This window comes from Piliocolobus tephrosceles, chromosome X (genome assembly GCF_002776525.5).
Source record: "Piliocolobus tephrosceles isolate RC106 chromosome X, ASM277652v3, whole genome shotgun sequence".
Classification (NCBI taxonomy): domain Eukaryota; kingdom Metazoa; phylum Chordata; class Mammalia; order Primates; family Cercopithecidae; genus Piliocolobus; species Piliocolobus tephrosceles.
The window spans coordinates 86642557-86666784 of record NC_045455.1 but is presented as its reverse complement, the minus strand read 5'-3'; the positions used below and the strand labels follow the sequence as shown (position 1 = coordinate 86666784).

Sequence of the window (24228 nt, the reverse complement as noted above, 5' to 3'; positions counted from 1 at the left end):
GCTGTGGCACGCTCTCAGGGCAAGCCCGGGGATCTTCCTTGTTACCTGTCACCATCAGAGAGCATCTTCTCTGTCCCTTGTAAATGTTACTGACTTTACCCAACCAAGTTTGTAAACTGAAGAGTTTCAGAGGCATTCTGCTATTGAAAGTAAAGTTAGAAATTTAAAATTAAAGATGCCCTCTTTATTTCAAATTCTCCTGGGGCCAGTAACTTTAAGCATCCTTGTGGTCTGTGCCTTTAAAAATAGGACTGGAAATAAATCTTTGAAATGCATCTGGCTTCCTGATCTCCTAGTAAAGGATTCGTCTTTTCTCGGTTTCTGCCAGCATCCACTGTTGGCAACTTGTATTTTCTGTCCCTGCAACAGCCTAGCTTGTACTTTCTGTCCCTGCAACAGCTTCTGAGTGAAGGTTGATAAGTGAGAGGTTATGAGAGGAGTCTGCTACTATCTTCCTCCATCTGTCTTTCTTCCTGAATTTTCCATTTTTCCTCCCGAATTTTACTTTTCAATCAAACCAGAGTCCTTGCCAATTATGCACTTCCCTAATGCTGGGTCTTTACTCATGCCATCCCTTCTCCTTCACAGTTTTTCCCTGTCTTTACAGATCCAAGTCCCACCTGACTGTCAAAACCCACCTTGAGTGTCTCTGCGAGTACCTGCCCATATCCCCTTGGGCTGGGCTCTTCTTGTTCTTTCTTGGTACTGTTAAGATATGCTCACTTTCTTCCTGTTTATTGGAGTTTGTGTTTCTGTCTTATTCCTTTGCTGGACCAGGCAGCTCACGTGTTCGTCAGTGATTTGCCAAGTGTGGGTTTATAACAATAACATCAGCCAGCATTTGTTCGATGCTGACTGTATCTTGCCTGAATTTCTGCAAATGGACACAGTCATATGAAATACGAACTTCTGGGGATTATAGACCAGACCCCTCATCTCCTTATCCCTGAGGTTTAGCACAGTGCCTGAAACATCAAGGGTGACCAATCGATGTTTCATGGATAGATGATATAAGGATTTATATAAGCACCAAAGCTTGCTGTGAGGGTTTATTGTGCTTAAGCCATCTTTTAAAACTTTCCCCTACTGTTAGTCTTAATGCTTCCTCTTTGAAAGAGATCCAGAATTTGAAACTTTTCATATCTAACTTTTTCTCTGTGGAATCTCAACTTTTCTTAGTCAAATATTTCATTTTGAAAAAGAAATAAATAGCTTTGCTGCAATGACAAGATCTCAGATTTACTTTAGGCCTTTAATGTGAGAAAGAAAAATATACACTTTGGTTAAAATATGCAGAATGGGGAAGTAAAACATTCAGTTGATACTTTAATAATTAAGCTAAATATTATCACCAAGTGATAAATGCTGCTAAGTCAGTGAAATATGCATCAGTTAGCTAATCATGCAGCCGGAGCATTATACAATTTGATTGCCTAGGATTGTTTAAAAAAAAAGTCAGGAGAGTAATTTAATGATTATAATATTGATATTCAAAGTCAGTGAAACTTGTTTCTTAGAGTTTGGCTATGATGCCATCTTCTTCTGAATGACTGTTTTGCTTTTCTTCTACAGCCTTCCTCTTCCTTAAGAACCTCATTTTGGTCTGGTTAGTGTTTATACCCTGTTGCCATTATTTCTTTGGAGAGTTTAGGCTGAGTTATTGGTATTCCCAATAAATGAAGTAGTGAAAAGTGCACCAAATATGGATCAGAAATCCTAAATTCTCACTCGAACTTCAGTCACAATCAACTATCCTTTTGAGGCGGTTGAATAGGAATCACTCATTACTTTGTAGGGGGATATCAAGTGACCTATGAATCTAGCTTCCTCCTCCCAGTCCCAAAAATTTTGCAAGAGACTTTTCTTCCCTTAGCACAGGCTTCTCTGGCCTGAATTTGCATGTGTCTTCCTTTTTCAGCAGCTGTCTCAGTCTTCTTTGTGCTGCTATAACAAAATACCATAGACTGGGTAATTAATACAGAATAGAAACTTACTTTCTCACAGTTCTGGAGACTGTGAAGTCCAAGATCAAGGGACTGGCAAGTTTGGTTGTCTAGTGAGGGCTGCACCCTCCGAGGGGAAGAACTTTGTCCTCATATGGCAGAATTAATGTGGAAGCAGGGAGGAAGGGCCAGGTGCCAAATACTATGTGAAGCCTCTTTGATAAGGACCTTAATCCCATTCATGAGGGAAAAGCCCTCATAGCCCAATCATCTTGAAGCCCCCATCTCTTAATACTATCACGCTGGCAACATCTGAATGTCGGAGGAGACACATTCAAACCATAACAGTAATGTAGGACCAGAGCAGCTCAGACTTACGCCTCATTCTGCAGGAGTGTAAGAGAAAAGTGAAGGGGTTTAAGGAGGAACTGACTATCACCCTCCTTACCCGGGAGCTTGGACATTTTGCTTTAATGAATGGGATGTAATAGTAGGTTTGAGGAATGCTTTTTTTAGTATTATGTAAGAATATACTATCAGAAGACAGAAGAACCCTGTGACAGATTGGTTGGAATTCACTATAGTCACAATTCAGGGGTAGGGGACAGAGAACAGGAATAAAAACGTCACCAGAAAAGAGCACTAGGAGTCTCTCAGAGGAGAGGTGAAGAGCTGAATCACAATTTAAGGAACTTGTTACAGCCAGGGGATCTAGAGAAAAAATCCTTTGAGACTTTTTTTTTTTTTTTTTTTTTGAGACGTAATTCAAGTATCATAAAATTTACCTCTTTAAAGTATATAATTTAGTGCTTTTCAGTATATTCACAAGGTTATACAATACCATCCCTATTTAATTCCAGAACATAGTTAATCACCTCAGAAGGAAACCCTGTATCAATTAGCAGTCACTCCATTTCCCTCCAACCCCTGAAAGCCACTGATCAACTTTCTGTCTCTCTGTCTATTCTGGACGTTTCATAGAAGTGTAATTACATAATATTTGTCCTTTTGTGAATGTTTTCAGGATTCATGCATGTTATATGGCATGTATCATCACTTCATTTCTTCTTATGGCTGAATAATGTTCCGTGGTATGGATATACCATATTTAGTGTATTCATTCATCAGTTGATGGGGAGCCATTTGGGTAGTTTTCACTTTTTGACTTGTGAATAATGTTGCTGTGAACATTCATGTACAAGCTTTTATGTGAACATATGTTTTCAGTTTTCTTGGGCATATACTTAGGAGCAGAACTGCTAAATCACATGGTAACTGTGTGGGGGTTTTTTTGTTTGTTTGTTTATTTTGGAAATGGAGTCACGCTCTGTCACCCAGGTTGGAGTGCAGTGGCGTGGTCTCGGCTCACTGCCAGCTCCACCTCCCAAGTTCACGCCATTCTCCTGCTTCAGCCTTCTGGGTAGCTGAGACTACAGGTGCCTGCCACCAAGCCCGGCTAATTTTTTGTATTTTTAGTAGAGATGGGTTTTCACTGTGTTAGTCAAGATGGTCTCGATCTCCTGACCTTGTGATCCACCCACCTCCACATCCCAAAGTGCTGAGATTACAGGCGTGAGCCACTGTGCCCAGCCAACTCTATGTTTAACGTATTGAGAAACTACCAACCTCTTTTCCAAAGCAACTGCACCATGTTATACTCTTACAGCAATGTATGAAGATTCCAGTTTCTCCACATCCCTATCAATACGTTTTATTGTCTGTATTTTAATTGTAGCTATTCTACTGGGTTTGAAGTGGTATCTCATTGTTCTGGTCTGCATTTCCCTGATGACAGGTGCACACCTTTTCATGTACTTATTTCCCATTTTGTAGATCTTCTTTGGAGAAATGTCTATTCAGATCCCTTTCTCATTTTTAATTGGGTTATTTGGCCTTTTAGTGAATTTATAGAAATTCCTTTTGTTTTTGAGACGGGGTCTCACTTTATCACCCAGGCTGGAGTGCAGTGGCGTGATCACAACTCACTGCACCCTTGACCTCCTGGGCTTCAGAGATCCTCCAACTCCAAGTAGCTGGGACTATAGTTGTTTACCACTATGACCCAGTTAATTTTTTTTTATTTTTTGTAGAGACAGGGTCTCACTCTGTTGCCCAGGCTAGTCTCAAACTCTGGCCTCAAGCAATCCTCTGCCTTGGACTCCCACAGTGCTACGATTACAGGTGTGAGCCATCATGCTCAGCTGATAAAAATTCTTTATATATTTTGTAAACTAGATCCTTATCAGATATGACTTGCAAATATTTTCCCCAATTCTGTGAATTCTTTTGACTTTTTAAATAGTGTCCTCTGAAGCACAGATTTTTATTTGATTGCATTCCATTCACTTCTTAAGTTTTTTTGTTTTATAGATTTAGAAATTCTTTTTTAATATTTTTATTTTTAATTTTTGTGGATACATAGTATGTGTATTTATGGGTTACATGAGCTATTTTGATACAGGCATGCAATGCATAATAATCAAATCAGGTAAATGGGGTATCCATTACCTCGGACATTTATTCTTTGTGTTGTAAACAGTCCAGTTATTCTCTTTTAGTTATTTTTAAATGTATAGTCACCCTGTTATCCTAGATCTTATTTATTCTATTTTTTTGTACCCATTAACCATCCCTACTACCTCTGCTCCCACCCACCACTACCCTTCCAGCTTCTAATAACTGTCCTTCTACTCTTATCTGTATGTGTTCAGTTGTTTTAAGTTTTAGCTCCCATAGATAAGTGAGAACATGAGAAATTTGTCTTTCTGTGTCTGGCTTACTTCACTTAATATAATGACCTCCAGTTTCATCCCTGTTGTTGCAAATGACAGGGCCCCCCATTCTTTTTTACGGCTGAATAGTTCTCCATTGTATAGATGTACCACATGCTCTTTATCCCTTCACCTGCTGATGAACACTTAGGTTGCTTCCAAATTTTGGCAGTTGTGAGTAGTGCTGCAACAAGCATGGGATGCAGAGATCTCTTCAATACACTGATTTCTTTTGGGTATGTACTTAGGAGTGGGATATGTGTCTTCTTCTTAACTTGTTAGAGCTTTAGATGTCACATTCTAAGAAACCATTGCCTAATCCAAGATCATTCACATTTACACCTATGTTTTCTCCTAAGAGTTTTATATTTTTAGCTCTTACATTTAGATCTAAGATCTATTTTGAATCAGGTTTTGCTAATTTAAAACAAATTATGGTGTGAGGTAGGAGTTCAAGTCCATGAGATTTTGATAGATGCAGTTGATCAGCTCAGGGTGTCTACACACTGTGAGGAATGAACTGTAGGAACTATCACTGGAGGGAGAATAAGAAGATCGCCTTCCCCACGGATTTGATGCTGAAAGAGCATGTTTGTCCTAAGAGTTTAATGAGAAAATTATAGAGAGATTTGGTTTACGTATTGAACTGGACCCAGCTGGATTCTGTAATCATGTGGAATATATAACCTTGCAATTTTTCAGTTATATATACATATATATTACTGAATATATATATATATATATATACACTTTTTATTTTACTCTAATGAAGGAGATCTTACCTTCCAAATGGTAAGTTGATGATGTGATGATTCAGAGACATACAGAAGATGATCTCTGTTCAGCAGTGAAGCAAAAGACTGTAGTCCTTTAGTTCCTATGAGCAGTGGAATACCTTCATCCTTTGGGGAAAATGGTATGATGGAAGCAGAGGGTCCCATTGGCATGGGTACAGGAAGGGAATTAAGGAGAATGAGCTGGCCACCAATCAGCTCAATATTTAAGAATAGTATAGGGGGCTGGGCACGGTGGCGCATGCCTGTAATCCCAGCACTTTGGGAGGCCGAGGCGGGTGGATCACCTGAGGTCAGGAGTTCAAGACCAGCCTGGCCAACATGGTGAAACCGCATCTCTACTAAAAATACAAAAATTAGCCAGGCCATGGTGGTGGGTGCCTGTAGTCCCAGCTACTCGGGAGAGTGAGGCAGGAAAATCACTGGAACCCAGGAGGTAGAGATTGCAGTGAGCCAAGACTGTGCCACTGCACTCCAGCCTGGTGGACAGAGGGAGACTCCGTCTCAAAATTAAATAAATAAATAAATAAATTAATTAATTAATAAGAAAAAAAAAGAATAGTATAAGGAAATTCTTTCAATGACGTATGATTGTTTATTGGAAATGCCTTTTCTGTCTACTTCATACCCTTTAACTGCCAGTTATTAACCTCTGTTCTCTGTGGTCTCTTACCTCTCTGCATGTCTTCTAAACAGAGCCCACCCACTAACTTCTGACAACCCCACCCACTAACTGCCAGCATTGCCTCAGTCCAAAATATCCTCATAAATGTTGATCCCCAGTGGAGGAGTGCTGCCCCTCTTTGGAGCCACTTGTTTTGATGTTTATTTTTTCATGATACTAAGCCTTCTTTGTATCTCTATCATGTAACGTGGTCCTCGGGTATAATTATTACTCAGCATGTTTGCTGATTTTACGTCTGTGCTTGCTCTTCTTTGAATTAAGTTGCAGTTGGGAAAAGAAGACTTAATTGTGTTGAAAATGTTGACATTTTTCATGGAACTTAACAAGCTGATTCTGGAACTTATATGCAAAACTAAAGGGCCAAAGATGGTTAAGACAGTTTTTAAAGTAAAAGTTCAAGGTTGTGATATTTGTCTTTTTTTTTTTTTTGACGGAGTCTTGCTCTGTCGCCCGGGCTGGAGTGCAGTGGCCGGATCTCAGCTCACTGCAAGCTCCGCCTCCCGGGTTCACGCCATTCCCCTGCCTCAGCCTCCCGAATAGCTGGGACTATAGGCGCCCGCCACGTCGCCCGGCTAGATTTTTGTATTTTTTAGTAGAGACGGGGTTTCACAGTGTCAGCCAGGATAGTCTCAATCTCCTGACCTCCTGATCCGCCCGTCTCGGCCTCCCAAAGTGCTGGGATTACAGGCTCGAGCCACCACGCCCGGCCTGTGATATTTGTCTTATACAGGTTTAGTATACCAGGACTGATCTTACATTGTAGTGAATAAATGTGGTATAGTATTGGCACGGTGATAGACAAATAGACCGATGAAATGGAATAGAGAACTCAGAAATACAGCCTCATGTGGCATACAGTGAATATTTGTTCATCACACCACTTCCTTTTCCCCTAGATATAAATTAAACTACATTTCCCAGCCTCCCTTGCTGGCTCTTGTGACTGAGTTCCAGCCAGTAGACTGAAAGCAGAAGTGATACATGCCACTTCCAGGCATGGCCCATGAAATCTTCCTGTGAACAGTTCATTTTCCTCTGTCTACCAGCTGAATGTTAAGTTCTCAGGAGATCCATAGTAGGGCAAAAGCTCAAGATGAACAGAGCTTTGATCCCTGAATTCTCCCAAGGAGAGCACGCAAGGCAGCAGCCCGTCCAGAGCACCTGCAAAAGATGATTCATGATCACAAATTAAACTTTTGCTATGTTAAGTACTGAAATTGTGGGATTGTTTGTGGGTCTGCCCCAGTAAATCATGTTTGGATGGAAACTTGGCATGTAACATCTGGCTCAGCAGATAATGCAAGGAAGTTAGACTATTTAATATAAAGGCCTGGGACAGCGGGCTGCTATGTAGAAAATAACACCAATAAATTTAGTCTCTTCCCCATGTACCATTCTAGGTGGATTGATGCTGTAAATGTGAAAATAGGACTTTAAAACTTTTCAAACAGCACATAGGAGAGCATCTTTATGATTTCAGGAGAGAGATTGAAAGTCTAAGACAGGCAAAGTACAAATCAGGAGGGAAAGACTGATGAAAATCAATTGCAGTAAAATGAGAAAGTTCTGAATAAAGGCACCATAAGTGTGAAGACAAGCCAAAGACTGGGAGAGTATTTGATATATATCAATATCCAATATACTGATACCCAGTATAGAATCCAATAAAGATTGTGTCCAGACTATTTAAAGAAGTAAGGCTAACCACCTCAATTATGGGCAAAAGTTATGAATGGGCATCTTATGGAAGGGAAAAACTTGAGTAGCCAATAACTATGTGAAAAAAATCTCGAATCTCGCCACCTGTCAGAAACGTGTAAATTAAAACCAGTTAATAAAATTAAACCAGTTGCCAAAATTAAAATCCAGTGATGCTACATTTACTATCTCTGGTTAATGTGAATTGCAACAAGCAATTTGGAAAGCAATTTTGAATATCCAGGAAACTTGAGCACATTTCCCTATATCCCAGCAGTTTTTCACTGTCAATGCAATTGATGATGTTTCATACTTCCTAAGCTTGATGGTCAATAGTGTTATTATCTTCACCTTTTTCTACGTCTGAAATTGTATATCATCCATTTTTAAGGCAATCATATTCTCTTCTCTTTAGTCTTTCATCCTACAGGTATTATCAGATTGACCTCAATCCTTTTCTTTCTTCTCACCTCGAGTAGCCCATCTGATATTAATCGTTGAATACTTTCCAAGTGGTTTTCCCATGAAAAACTGATTTGTTGTAATGACTTTGCCCTAGAACTTAAAATTAGTATGTACATTAATAACTAACACATAGAGCATACTATATATCAGATACTAAGTATTTTTTCATATCAACTCTTAGATTAACTTTAAAAAAACTGTCCTACCATTAGCTCCTTTAATTCTCACAACAGCTCTGTGAGGTAGGTTATCATTATCCCTGCTTATGAATGAAGAAACTGTGATACAAGAGAGGCGATAGGTAGAGGAGGTGGTATTCAAACCCTAGCCATCTCGCTCCCAGATCTGCACCACAAACCACCTTTGCTGATGTTTCTGCTGCACTGTGGTCAAGCGGAAGGGTAGGTAGATATCCTGGGTTGTTCAGGCTGGAGTTGGTTCAGATTGATTGGGAATGAAAAGACTGAATTAGCCACATGAACCATTTCCACTGGCTGAATTCTCCAGAACATTTTTCTGGCGCACACAAGCAGTTTATTTCCAGTTGTTTTCTTCCTCTTACCAGGCAATGGTTTAATGTTGTCAGCATTATTGTGAAGTACATGGAGCATTTATAGAATTCAACAGCCATTTCCAAATTCAGAGTGCTTTTCCTTTACTGAATAATGCATCTTTAATTACCAGCCAACTTAAGCCGGTTTTCAAAGAGTGGAACTGTTTATTGCCAGCTGTCTCCCACAGTAATAGATAAGAATTGTGTTTTATATTATTTTATTTTTTGGTAATTCAAGCCCTCCCTCAGAGGGAAGTATATAGTTCCCTGATACTTGTACTTCAAACAGATGAATTACTTCCCAGCCTGGAGAGCAGCCAAATCTCTAAATTGACGTGTTCACAGAATAATAAATTTCATGTAAGAGAATGATGCCAGATGCAAGAGGATTTGATACAAGTGCATTTGAACTCTACAGATGATACAAAATATTTCTCTTCTTAAGAAATTTTCATAAATTGTTAAATAAAAGACTCTGTGTTAGAGGTTTTGTGCTCAATTCAGCTTCTGCTACACATTTCAGTGAACAGATTATTCTGGCAGTATGTCAGCAGGAGGCTAGACATCAGATAATTACTCGTGAAATATTTCTAATGGTTGAGCCATGCCCCATGTGAAATATCATCCAACCCCTGAGAGATTCCCTGAGTTCTAGCACTGGACGGGTGCATCCACTGGATAATTCAGAAGCTGAGGCTCACTGTTTTTGCAAGTTCATGGTGTTGCTTTTCCTGGCTAGGTTTGCATCAGACACACTTTTTATCTGCATTATTTTTTATCTGACACCCAAGATACAGTGCAGATCCTTTCAGTGGAGTTTGAATGCATTTGTTTTCTTTGCATAGGTCAAATACATTCTCTTAGTCCTATGTAGAACTATTTTAAAAACCTTGCACAACACCTTAAAAGAACTATAGGGCATAGGTCTTGTTTTAAGAAATAGTACATTCTTTGATTTCTTCCTAAATATGCGTTTCTTTAGAAACAACAGAAATGTCCACAATTTTAAACAGAATTTCGGGTGTTAAGAGGGAGAAAAGCAACAATCTCTTACTCTAAATGGTTGAATAAAATGCCTGGATGTTACGAACACTAAAGCCATTTTAATAATGTTATCATTTTTATGCAGGCCTTATCTAAATAAAATGTTTAGACTAACCTTTGAAAAGGATAAAAACAAAAAATTTAATCCTTTGCTAAAATGTCGTATACTTCTTCCAGCTGTCATGGCTTATTTTTCATGGTAGATGGTCATATTCCTACCACTGGACTGTTTTATTCCAAACAAGCGGTCATCTCTGTGCATTCAGCCTCTCTAAATTAATAGATTAGCCTCACAGCTGTACTCAGAAGTATATTAGAAAGACTTACCCTTTAACAGAGAATAGATAATTATGTCATTGTCTTTAAGAGATTGAAAATATATTGACCACAAGGTTTAGAAAGATATAGAAGAAAAGTTTAAGCCAAACAACTCTGCATATTTAAATTTGACACAAACACAGTCCCAGTATGCCATATCCTCGGAGTCTCAGAGCAGTGGATGATAAAGAGGCTCTTTCTAAACTGACTAGTAGACTGCAGTTATCAATAAATGTCTTCTACCTTGGAAGTACTAGACTCTAATTCAGGGTCCTCCCAGTTTGGTGAGGCCTCAGCTTTTGAAACAGAAAGCTTGCTTGAGTTTCAGAGAGATTCTCTGTCCCCATTCTCCCTACCCGTCTACCTTCATCCCAAGCCTCCTCTTCTGGGGGCCAGACAAGCGGGGTTTCAGGGGCTCTGAATAAAATTCCTGGGCTCATGGTACCGTGTATATTCCTCTTCTCACTTCTCCTGCATCATTCACGCTGTGTTTCAAAAATGAAAGGCTGTTCATTCTCTGAGTTATCAAATAAGTGTTTATTATATACACATACATTTACACATAAGCCAACTCTGTGTGTGTGTGTGTGTGTGTTTATGTATGTCTGTGTGTGTGCGGGCATGCAGGCTGCTCCTCGTTTTCATGGAGCCCCTTTTGGTGCACGGGATTTGTGTGACAGACATTTATGCAGTGACTAAAGGGAGTTCTTCTCCACATAGGGTTCCAGAAAAATACTATTCAAGGTCACTCACTAAGAATCAGGTCAAGTTCTAAATCAGATGACGGCAGTAGGATTGGTTGGCAAATGCAAATGGTGAGGGCTCCATCCATTTTTCATGAAGTTATAATTAACGCACTGTCTGCCTCCCACAGGTACAACCTTTGGGAATGAAGAACAGCCAGTTCTGAAGGCATCTCTGCCTTCTAAGGACACACCCAAGGGGGCCGGCCGGGTGGCCCCTCCGGCGTCCTCCAGTGTGGCAGCACCCCGCAGGAGTTTACTTCCAGCGCCAAAATCCACTTCCACACCCGCTGGTAAGACTTTGTGCCTTGGAGAGGCTCCCTGGTGGAGTGCCCTTTCTGCATTAATAAAAAGTCTTTTGAAAGCCCCTGTGTACATCAGCTATTTAGAAGGGATGATTGATGAAATGATAGTTCGTAATACCACTGCTCTTAAGGCACTTTCATGTATTCATGTTTAAATTCTCATAACTGCCTCTCACTCTTTCCATGACTGGTAACCCTTTGAATCACACAGTTTCCGTTTCAGAAAGCAAGAACCAACTATTTTAAGCAAACTGGCATTTGGCTCAGGGAAGCGGGTGCTCACAATATCATTGCAAGGACTGTAGGAGCAAGCTCCAGGCTGCGCCTCCGGGAATGAGCCCCACAGCCCCAGAGAGAAGTGCTGTTTCTGCAACAGTCCGGGAGCTCCATGCCTCTGCTGGCTCTAGGCTCACATCTCCAAAGCTAGGATCCAGGGATGGATCCACGGCTCCCATGGTAGGGTTGGCTCTAGACTGGACTGCAGGGTTCAGTCCAGCAAAACTGATCCCCGTGCCCCACCTGTGCATACGCACAAAGCTAGTGACTGGACCTGCAGAATTCAGCTGATTCAAAGGTGTAACTAGCACAGGTGCTTGTCAGCAGAAAGTGCCCAGGCAGCACCAGGGTGGCCCCTGCTGTGCTTCTCCTCCCATCCCTCCCACAAGTGCATCTCTTTGCCTGCAAGGATGTTTGTGTATCTCGTTCCTAGCTTTTCTTTTTCTGCACTATAGAAGGCACATTTATCAGGATGGTAGAATGAATGTTGAGCCCTAATTCCCCATAGATGGCTCATCCATATCAGTGTTTATTCCTCCATATTTTTCCTATGCTTGTATCAAGGTATCATCATATCAATGTATATACATATATAAACATATGAGTTTTATAGGTATTTTTGAATGAGACTGCATTATATCAATTTTTCTACGTGTTGCTTTCCTTACGCAGTGTAGGTCACAGAAATACTCTTGGCCATGGTAGGGCTCATTCTTTTCAATGGCTGCATGCTGTGGATATGCCATGATGTATTCAGTCATTCCTTCACTAGTTGGCATTCATTTTGCAACCAGTATTTGCTACAACAAACAGTGCTGCAATAAACACCTTGAGTGGGTGGCATTGTTTCTGTGGGATCAGTTCCCTGGAGTGGTATTGCTTTGTTCGATGCATTAATAGATATGGATAGATTGCCTTTCAGAGAGGCTCCACCCATATCCCTGCTAGGAAGAGGTGTTATCCCTTTCTAGAATTTTGGTCCGCTTGATGGGAGTAAAGTATTATAGCAAAGTTATTTTACTTTGCATCTCCCTGACCACTAGACTAACTGGAACCTCTTGCTCTAGCAGCATCTTGCAGTTCCCTTTGTTAAGACTTAAATTGGCTCATTTAGTTTTTGTTCTTCCTCGGGGGAAGGTAAGCTTCTGGGGGTGGTGACTGTGTCTGTTTTAACACAGCATCCTCATTGCCTGCCACAGTGACTGACTCACAGCAGGTGTTTAACATCTATGTGTTAATTATTGAATCAACAAATGAATGAATGGATATCACATGGCATTTGAATCTTGCAGCTACAATTTATTAACAGTTTGGCCTTGGTTTAATTATAAAATAATTAGACAACTCTATGGTAAGTTAAAACACTGTGGTTGAATCAACCCTATAGCCCAGTGTTTCTCAAGCTTTAGTGTATCCGTGTCACCTGCAGGGCTGGTAAAAACACAGATTACTGGGCCCTGTCCCCAGGGTTATTGGTTCAGTAGGTTTGGTTTGGGGCTTGAGAATTTGCGTTTCTAACAAATTCCCAGACGGTGCCCCTAGACTAGGATGTGCCCCTAGACTAGGAATTACACTTTGTGAGCCACTTGTAGAAAAATGGGTTAGGAATTTGAAATGACACTTCTTACAAAAAGATAGGCAAAGGGCTCTTAGCCATATGAAGGGATAATAATCGGCCTCACTGATAAGAAAATGCAAAGTGAAACTACAATAGATTCCAACACCCTACCAGTTATACTGGCAAAAATCCAAAAGTTTGACAACATATTCTGTTTGTGAGGCTGCAAGCAAACAGGCATTCTCATATGTTTTTGGTGGGAATATAAAATGGTACAACTAGGAAGAGGAGTTTGGCAGTATCTAACAAAAAAATCATATGTGCATTTATTCTTTGACATAATAGTCTCACCCAGAGCAGTCTTTCCCAAAGGTAGACTGACAAGAATACAGTGCATGGAGTGATTCATTGCAGCACTCTTTGAAGTAGAAAAAGACTGAAAACAACTCAAATGTCCGTTAGTAGGGGGCTTACTGTACAGATTGTGGTATATCCACAGGATGCAGTACTATGTAGCTGTTATATGAGTGGGGAAATAGCTCTATGTATTAACATTACTAGAAAATATTTCCAGGAGGTCATTGAGGAATAAAAGATGGAGAAAAAAATGTAGTAGACTATGTTTTATCTAAACAATAGGAAAATGTTATATATGAACTTACATTAAGAACAAGCAATAGAAGAATAAGCTAAGTTTTTTTTTTTTTTTTTAAATGATGACCTTCAGGGTGAAAGAAGGAATAAAAGGAGAGAATAGAGATAAAGCCTAATGACACATTTTGAGTGCACCTTGTTTTGTAGATTTGAAATTACATAGATATTTTACACAATTATACACTAAATGTTAAAAAGTAATATCTAAAACTCAAAGATGAAATTAAACAAATGGAAGTAATTGCATAGCCCGTTGATGGCGTAAACCATACAGAGAAGTACATTCTCAATGGTATATACCTTAGATTTAGAAATAATTGTAATGAAAATCTGAAATTATTGGTTGTAGTGTTAGTATTGTGATTCTGCATCTACTGTTATTCTGAATGTGTGTATTATGGGATAAATGTGGTAGGGGTATTATAGGATAAAGTCAGAACTCATCTGAAATTTATCTTTAAAACAATATTCTCAGCTCTATCCACTGGAAAGTGGTGACTAAACCAGTCATAATGAGCGCCCCTAGAGCCCAGGTTGTGATGACTAAATGGACTTCCCAGTAGAGGGAGACAGGGAGCCTTGAAGAAACAGGTGTTTCAGGTCTAGGACAGGAAATGTAGATCCTAGAACATCTTGCCATACTAGCTGGCTAAGGAGAATATAAAAACTGAGGATTCTGTTGAAAGGACTTAAGGGTCAACCTGAATAAGCTCCTGCTAGTAAAAAAGAAAAAACAGAAGAAAAACTGAAAAAGAGTTTGAATATCAATAAGATTAATATTTACAATGGATTAATACCCATCCATGAGGGCATATGATAAAAAAAAAACAAAAAACAAAACAAAACCCTCCAAAACTAGTCACATTGAAAGATGCTAGGAAATGACCTCATTATTTTAAAATCTGGTAAATAAAGGAAAAGAAAAGCCTTTTAGTAGTTTCTCCTACTCAGTCTGTATCTCAAGATAACCAAATAGCTGGTGAGGGGGAAGTTTCTCTTTATAAAAGTATTGCAGCTGATACAAAACACATGATTACACAGCCCTTTTTGCTGCTTCTGATGAATGAGTTGATAAAAGCAATGCTCATCAGTATGAAGAATCACCAGACATTACGAAGTGTCCTGATGGAAATATATACACATTACCTGGGAATTAGTCTTGAGGGGAGAAATGGATTTGGTGCAGCCTCTGGAGTTAACCACTGATTTACTAGAAATACAAAGGAATGCAGAGAAGCACGCCCAGCTACTTGGGAGGCTGAGGGAGGAGAATGGCGTAAACCCGGGAGGCGGAGCTTGCAGTGAGCTGAGATCCGGCCACTGCACTCCAGCCTGGGAGACAGAGCGAGACTCCGTCTCAAAAAAAAAAAAGAAAACACCATGGGGATTGAATCAGCAAACCTAGACTCTGGGAAGCTCTGTGGGACACACCCGCTGATGTTCTCGGCAAGAGCAACAACACCACAAAGTGTGACAAATAAAAACCAAACATCTTTGGGGAAAACGAAGAAGGCGTGGGAACCTGTAGATTACAAAAAATTGTAAACATATCAACTGTCATGCGCATCTGTGTGAAGACACCACCAAACAGGCTTTGTGTGAGCAACATGGCTGTTTATTTCACCTGGGTGCAGGCGGGTTGAGTCCGAAAAGAGAGTCAGCAAAGGGAGATAAGGGTGGGGCCGTTTTATAGGATTTGGGTAGGTAAAGGAAAATTACAGTCAAAGGGGCCTTGTTCTCTGGCAGGCAGGAGTGGGGGTCACAAGGTGCTCAGTCGGGGAGCTTTTTGAGCCAGGATGAGCCAGGAAGAGGAATTTCACAAGATAATATCATCGCTTAAGGCAAGGACCGGTCATTTTCACTTCTTTTGTGGTGGAATGTTACCAGTTAAGGGGAGGCAGGGCATTTGCACTTCTTTTGTGATTCTTCAGTTACTTCAGGCCATCTTGACATATACGTGCAAGTCACAGGGGATGCGATGGCTTGGCTTGGACTCAGAGGCCTGACATCAACCAATTGCAGTATGGAGCTAATTTTAGATCCTACTTCAAATAAACATTTGAACAAAAATTTGAAATTCAAACAAAAATTCTAAAAATCTTTTGAAGATGTTGGGAAAATGTGAACACTGGCTATGTGTTGACCTTAAGGAATTATTGTTAATTTTTTTTAGACAAATCTCTCTGTTGCCCAGGCTGGAGTGCAGTGGCACACTCTTGGCTCACTGCAATCTCCACCTTCTGGATTCAAGCGATTCTTCTGCCTTAGTCTCCCAAGTAACTGGAATTACCAGTGTGTGCCACTAGACCTGGCTAATTTTTTTATTCTTAGTAGAGATGGGGTTTCACCACGTTGGCCAGGCTGATCTTGAACTTCTGACCTCAGGTGGTTTGCCCGCCTCAGCCTCCCAAAGTACTGGGATTACAGGTGTGAGCCACCGCACCCGAATTATTGTTAGTATTTTGAGTTTGATGATTTTTTGTGGCTGTGTTTTTAAAAAGAGTCATGTTTTAGATTCACATATATGAAATGCTATCTGATATTTCCTTCAAAATAACCTAGGATGGTGGTGAGCAGAGTCTGTGATATAAAAGATGAAACAAAACTGGCCACACGTTGCTCATTGTTGAAGCTGGGTAATGGAATACAGTAAGTTAACTCAACTAGTCTCTCTACTTTAGTGTCCATTTAAAGAGTTATATAATAGCATGGTAAAATGTGTAGAGAAAATGGCTGTTTTCATGGAAGTGAAGTTAAATGGAAATAAGGTATTTCAAATGTTGAAAAGAGGAAAGGCAGGTAGTGTGACCATAAGTTCCATTACTTTTCCAAGTGTTTCTGCTACAAAGGGGATTTCTGAAAGCCATGCACTATCTATCTATCTGTCTATCTATCTATCTATCAATCTATCAATCTATCATCTATCTAATTTATTTGAGACAGTCTGGCTTTGTCACCCAGGCTGGAGTGCAGTGGCATGATCTCAGCTCACTGCAACCTCCGCCTCCTGGGTTCAAGAGATTCTCCTGCCTCAGCCTCCTGAGTAGCTGGTATTACAGGCATCCGCCATCACGCCCAGTTAATTTTTGTGTTTTTAGTAGAGACGGGGTTTCACTATGTTGGCCAGGCTGGTCTCGAACTCCTGATCTCAGGTGATCTGCCTGCCTTGGCCTCCCAAAGTGCTGGGATTACAGGTATGAGCCACCAAGCCATGTACTCTTGATAACAGTTTTCTTCCACTTTGTATTACCTTATAAAACACTAATATACAGAATCTAATTTGATTCTCACAAAGACCCTAAGAGGTAGGCAGGGAAATCATTACAGATGCAGAAAGTGAGACTCAGGTGAAACGAGTTGTCCAAGGTCACACAGTGGCATCCAGAAACAAATGGATGTGGTATATGTTCCCTGTCCTTTTCTTATAATAATAGCATAAATATCCAGCTAAGGACTCTCAGAATTCCATCTGTGGGCTGCAGTTTGTCTATTACCAACAGGTTGCGTGTGTGTGAACGGGGCATGATGTTAAGCAGGGCGATGCCCAGGGCTTTGTGCTTCAGGCCCGGCTCTCTTTGAGATTACCTGCTTAGGAGTTCCAGTGGGGATGCCTTAACCTCTGTGTGGTCCTTCCCTGCTCTCGCTTGTGGCGGAGCACACCCCACACTATTTGCATTTTCCATAAAATAATGCATTTTTGAGAAGTGAAGCTTAACATATATCGGTATATTTCCTTCCAGTCTTTTCTCTATATGGTTATGATTTTTTTCATACCTCAATTATTCTTTATGTATAGTTCTGTATACTGCTTTTACAGTTAACATTATATCCTAATAATTTTCCAGTATCATGATAAATATGTGAAAAGATTCTTTTTAATGATGTTATAATAACTGCATATTGATTAACCATAATTTGTAGAACTGCTTGTCTCCTGTTCCTTTAGGTTGCTTTCAGTGTTTCACTATCATGAAACAATGAAGTACAATGAATTTAATAAATTTATTTTGCAAAATCATATTTTGTTAGGGGTTTTCAAGACTATTCTCAGGCTTGATGATTTCCCTAGAAGGGCTCACAGGACTTAGAAGTTGCTATATTTATGATTATTACGTATTTCAGTGAAAGGATACAGAGTAAAATCACCAAAGGGAAAAAGCTCATGGGGCAAAGTTCAAATGAAACCAGGCACAAGTTTCCAAAAGTCCTCTCTCAGTGGAATCACACAAAATATACTTCATCTTTCCAGCAATGATGTGTGAAAACATGAACAGATTTTGTCGTTGAAAGAAAAACATCTGAGCCTGGCTGTCCAGGGTTTTTCTTATGGATCAGTCACACATACACACAGCACCTTTTGTATGTGTAAACTAGGCAAATTGATGCAGTATGGCCCAGGACCTTGGGCGTGCAAAATGCTTTTGTGAGTTAGAACGTTTAAGAGCCCAGCTCTCAGGAGCTGACCAGTGGCCAGTCATGAAACAGGCCCTTCTTGGAAATGTGCAGGGTTTAAGCAATTCAAGCCTGCTTAGTTATTCCTTTCCAACACAATGAGGCACAAGTTTCCCATATGTTCTTAGGATACATTCTTAAAAGTGGAAATGGTGAGTCATATGAAGTATGTCTTTGCAAATAACAGAAATATTTTGACTGGTTGTTTCTTTTTTATTTGTTTTGCTTTATTATTTTTAATTCACACATAATTTTATGTATGTATAGGGCACAGTGTGATATTTTGATATATTATACAGTGTAATAATCAAATCAGAGTGTATTAATCACCTCAAATATGTATCATTTCTATGTGTTGGGAACATTCAAAATCCAGTCTTCTCACTATTTGAAAATATCCAGAAATTGTTGTTAATTACAGTCATCTTATAGCGCCATAGAACACTAGAAGTTACTCCTCCTATCTGGATGTACTTTTGTATCCATTAACCAACTTCTTCCTATACTCCCCTACCCACTACCCTTCCCCACCTCTAGTGACCACTGTTGTACTCTCTCCTTCTATGAGATCAACTTTTTTAGCTTCCACATATTAATGAGAACATTTAGTATTTATCTTTGTGTGCTTGGCTTATTTCACAGAAAATAATGTACTACAACCTCTTCCACGTTGCTGCAAGTAACCAAATGTTGTTCTTTTTTATGGCTACGTAGTATTCCATGTTGTATATATACCTGTGTTAGTCCATTTTCACACTGCTATGAAGAAATACCCAAGACTGGGTAATTTATAAAGAAAAAGAGATTTGTTTAATGGACTGACAGTTGCACATGGCTGGGGAGGCCTCACAATCATGGTGGAAGGTGAAGGAGGAGCAAAGGCATGTCTTACATGGCAGCAGGCAAGGGAGTGTGTGCAGGGGAACAATATTTTTATAAAACCATCAGATCTCATGAGACTTATTCACTATCACGAGAACAGCACAGGAAAAACTTGTCACCATGATTCAGTTACCTCCCACAGGGTCCCTCCCATAACATGTGGGGATTATGGGAGCTACAATTCCAGATGAGATTTGGGTGGGGACACAGCCAAGCGATATCATTACCACATTTTCCTTATCTGCTAAATGAACACTTAAGCTGATTTTGTATCTTGGCTGCTGTGACAAGTGCTGCTGCCATAAACTTGGAAGTGCAGATATCTCTTGAACATACTGATTTCCTTTCCTTTGGATATATACCAAGCAATAGGATTGCTGGATCATATGTTCTATTTTTCAGTTTTTGTTTGTTTGTTTGTTTTTTGTGAGACAGAGTCTCACTCTGTCACCCAGGCTGGGGTCCAGTGGTGCAATTATGGCTCACTGCAGCCTGGACCTCCCTGGGCTCTGGTGATCCTCCCACCTCAGCTGCCTGAGTGGTTGGAATTACAGACTCACACCACCATGCTTGGCTAATTTAAAAAAAAAAATCTGTAGAGATGGGGTCTTGCTACATTGTCCAGGCTGGTCTTGAACTCCTAGGCTCAAGCACTCCTCCCACCTTGACCTCCTAAAGTGGTATTAGCCACAACCCCCAGCCTATTTTTAGGTTTTTGAGAACCTTCCATACTGTTTTCCATAATGGCTATATTAATTTGCATGCCCACCAACAGTGTGTAAAAGTTCCTCATTCTCTACGTTCTCACCAACATTTGTTACTTTTTGTCTTTTGGATGATGACCATTTTAACTGGGTTGATATGATCTCAATGTGGTTTGATTTGCATTTCCCTGATGATTAGTGATGATAAACATTTTTTGTATACCTGGTGGCCATTTGTATATCTTTTCTGAGGGTTGTCTATTCAGCTCATTTGTTCATTTATTAATTGAATTATTTTGATTTTTACTGTTGAGTTGTTTAAGTTCTTTTTATATCCTGGATATTGATCTCTTGTTGGATGAATCATTTGCGGTTTTTTTCTCCCATTCTGTAGGTTGTATCTTCAGCCTGTTGATTGTCTCATTTACTGTGCAGAAGCTTTTTAGTTTCATGTAATTCTATTTATATATTTTCGCTTTTGTAGCCTGTGCTTTTGAGGTATTCTCCATAAAATCTTTGCCCAGACCAATGTCCTTAAGTATTTCTCCTATTTTTTTCTTCTAGTATTTTCATAGTTTCAAGTTTTACATCAAAGTCTTTAATGTATTTTGAGTTGATTTTTGTATGTGGTGATGGGGTCTAGTTTCATTTTTCTGCATATGGATGTACAGTTTCTCAATATCATTTAATGAAGAGACTTGCATTTTACCTAACGAATATCCTTGGCATCTTTGTCTTACATGTAATATTCTGTTGACAATTGAAAGAATGCATAAGTATTTTAGATACCAGGCATATAAATAACAAAAATATTTTATGAAAGTCATTTCTTATTTCTTTTCATTTTTAAAAAAAGATATGTTTGTTAAGAATTCTATATGCATCATGCAGTATTCTCAGGATTTTTTTTTATTGTTTGACTTGTATTTCTTTTTTTTATTATAGTTTATGTTCTAGGGTACATGTGCACAACATACAGGTTTGTTACATATGTATACATGTGCCATGTTGGTGTGCTACACCCATTAACTCGTCATTTACATTAGGTATATCTCCTAATGCCATCCCTGCCCCCTCCGACCCCACAACAGGCCCCGGTGTGTGATGTTCCCCTTCCTGTGTCCAAGTGTTCTCATTGTTCAATTCCCACCTATGAGTGAGATCATGCGGTGTTTCGTTTTCTGTTCTTGCAACAGTTTGCTGAGAATGATGGTTTCCAGCTGCATCCATATCCCTACAAAGGGCATGAACTCATCATTTTTTATGGCTACATAGTATTCCATGGTGTATATGTGCCACATTTTCTTAATCCAGTCTGTCACTGATGGACATTTGGGTTGATTCCAAGTCTTTGCTATTGTGAATAGTGCTGCAATAAACATACATGTGTATGTGTCTTCATAGCAGCATGATTTATAATCCTTTAGGTATATACCCAGTAATGGGATGGCTGGATCAAATGGGATTTCTAGTTCTAGATCCTTCAGGAAGTGCCACACTGTCTTCCACACTGGTTGAACTAATTTACAGTCCCACCAACAGTGTAAAAGTGTTCCTATTTCTCCGCATCCTCTCCAGCACCTGTTGTTTCCTGACTTTTTAATGATTGCCATTCTAACTGGTGTGAGATGGTATCTTATTGTGGTTTTGATTTGCTCTGATGGTGAGTGATGATGAGCATTTTTTCGTGTGTCTGTTGGCTGTATAAATGTCTTCTTTTGAGAAGCGTCTGTTCATATCCTTTGCCCACTTTCTGATGGTGGTGTTTGTTTTTTTCTTGTAAATTTGTTTGAGTTCTTTGTAGATTCTGGATATTAGCCCTTTGTAGATGAGTAGATTGCAAAAATTTTCTCCCATTCTGTAGGTTACCTGTTCACTCTGATGGTAGTTTCTTTTGCTGTGCAGAAGCTCTTTAGTTTAATTAGATCCCATTTGTCAATTTTGGCTTTTGTTGCCATTGCTTTTGGTGTTTTAGACATGAAGTCCTTGCCCATGCCTATGTCCTGAATGGTATTGTCTAGGTTTTCTTCTAGGGTTTTTATGGTTTTAGGTCTAAAGTCTCTAATCCATCTTGAATTAATTTTTGTATAAGGTGTATGGAAGGGATCCAGTTTCAGCTTTCTACTTATTGCTAGCCAGTTTTCCCAGCACCATTTATTAAGTAGGGAATCCTTTCCCTGTTTCTTGTTTTTGTCAGATTTGTCAAAGATCAGATGGTTGTAGATGTGTGGTATTATTTCTGAAGGCTCTGTTCTGTTCCGTTGGTCTATATCTCTGTTTTGGTACCAGTACCATGCTGTTTTGGTTACTGTAGCCTTGTAGTATAGTTTGAAGTCAGGTAGCGTGATGCCTCCAGTTTTGTTCTTTTGGCTTAGGACTGTCTTGGAAATGCGGGGCTCTTTTTTGGTTCCATATGAACTTTAAAGCAGTTTTTTCCAATTCTGTGAAGAAAGTCATTGGTAGCTTAATGGGGATGGCATTGAATCTATAAATTACCTTGGGCAGTATGGCCATTTTCACGATATTGATTCTTGTTATCCATAAGCATAGAATGTTCTTCCATTTGTTTGTGTCCTCTTTTATTTCACTGAGTAGTGGTTTGTAGTTCTCCTTGAAGAGGCCCTTCACATCCCTTGTAAGCTGGATTCCTAGGTATTTTATTCTCTTTGAAGCAATTGTGAATGAGAGTTCACTCACAATTTGGCTCTCTGTCTGTTATTGGTGTATAAGAATGCTAGTGATTTTTGCACATTGATTTTGTGTCCTGAGACTTTGTTTTATATTCAACTTCTGTTGCTTAAGGAAGCTGGAGTTTAGAGAAATAAAGTAACCCCCACACCCTCAGTCATACAACTTCTTTGTAGCAGGAATCAACCTAAGCCTGTTGGCCTTTAAAACCTGTAGACTTAACTTCTGCTGTTTAAATATTCTTACTTTGATGGAAGCCAATTAATTGCATTTTATTGAAGTTACCTTGATTGAAAAATACAACTTAGAGACTTAGTTATTCTTGCTAGTTACCTTACAGATAGTTTCCCGACTCCCATACAGTAATTCTGAGGTCTGTTTATACGCCTCCCTCTTAGGGGTTTCAGACGCAGGCCGAGAGCTAGTGCCCTGTCCTAAACATGTTTGAGGTATATGATCTACTCCTATAATATTGATTTCCTGTAAATTCATAATGATCATTGAGATCAGTGTGATGACAATGGAAAGTGTTACAGATTTAGTGCTAATGATTTTATATATGTATACACACACACACACACACACACACACAAAACATGCTATTCAGTGCTCTGTAAAAGGAAGGCTCCCAAGTATTCCTGAAACTTAGCTTTAGTCATGTAGTGGTTCCTCTTCTCAAAATTTTTATGAAAAGCTTTTCTGCTGTTCATATGTCAAATACAAAATCTCTCCAGTGCATTGAGCCATATAATTTTACAATAATAGTGGGGCTTTACCTGTTGACTCTTCTAACTGACTTGCACTGTTGTAGCAAATTGGAAAATACTTCCAGCTGCACATACTGATCTGAAGATGAATTACTTCTTGTCAATATGCCCTCCGATTCTGTCACATTGATATGATGCATTATAGACAATAAAATTCCTTTATTCAGACTAAGGTATAGGGTTTCTAGTAGTTGTATAAAAATGAGTAACCGGTATATTATTATTTGGGTTCCTGTCTAGCTAAGGAAAAACATTCCCTGGGAATAGGCTGCTACTCAGTAGGCTAAAGAAACTCTACTTGTGTCATAAAATTAATTTTGCTTCTTGAAAAACAAATTGTTATGATTTCAAAAATTTAAGGATTTCTGGTCATACTATAATTTAATAATATAAGTAGCTTGTTACCATCATGAAAATGTGTTTGTTGAGCACTTTGATAATGTATACATGTGCCAGATAGAGCTGTTCTACCAAGTTCTCCCTGCCTTCCTCCAGTCCTCTCAAGTATCATTTTCTCTTTCTGTGCACTTCTTAAATGAAGAAAATGAGGAAGACCTTGCTAAAATAAAATATTCAGCTTTAGGAAAAAACAAAGTAAGAAATAGGGTCACTTGATTGCTACTGGAATTGTGCTCCTAGGTAATTTGTGAGTTTATTCTTACTGTAGCATATGACATGCATTCTTTTAATGTAAATAGCTCTAAAAGCATGTTATTTTCCAGTAATGAAAGAATCATGGTGCCTCATAAGCTCTTGTTGACTTGGGAGTGTTCAGAAATCTACCAGATTTGAGACCAGAAGAGGCAAGGTCAAAGCAATTAGGCTGCACTGGTATCTTCAGTGAAGATGCTCTTATTGCCCTTTGCTGACTGTGATCTCCCCAAGGCTGAGTCTAGATTGCTGTCACAGTGTCAACTTATTTGTCATT

The 24228-nt window shown here is 39.4% G+C and overlaps 1 protein-coding gene across 3 annotated transcripts in view; it reads left to right on the top strand.

Moving 5' to 3' along the window:
* The window catches only part of MTUS2 (microtubule associated scaffold protein 2), a 640565-nt gene that overhangs the window by 437044 nt on the left and 179293 nt on the right, over positions 1 to 24228 (top strand). For all 3 annotated transcript variants that reach the window (XM_031934947.1, XM_031934946.1, XM_026454233.2), the window contains one exon: positions 11146 to 11307. In XM_031934947.1, coding sequence (XP_031790807.1) covers positions 11146 to 11307 — 162 coding nt within the window. The remainder of the gene's footprint in view (positions 1 to 11145; positions 11308 to 24228) is intronic.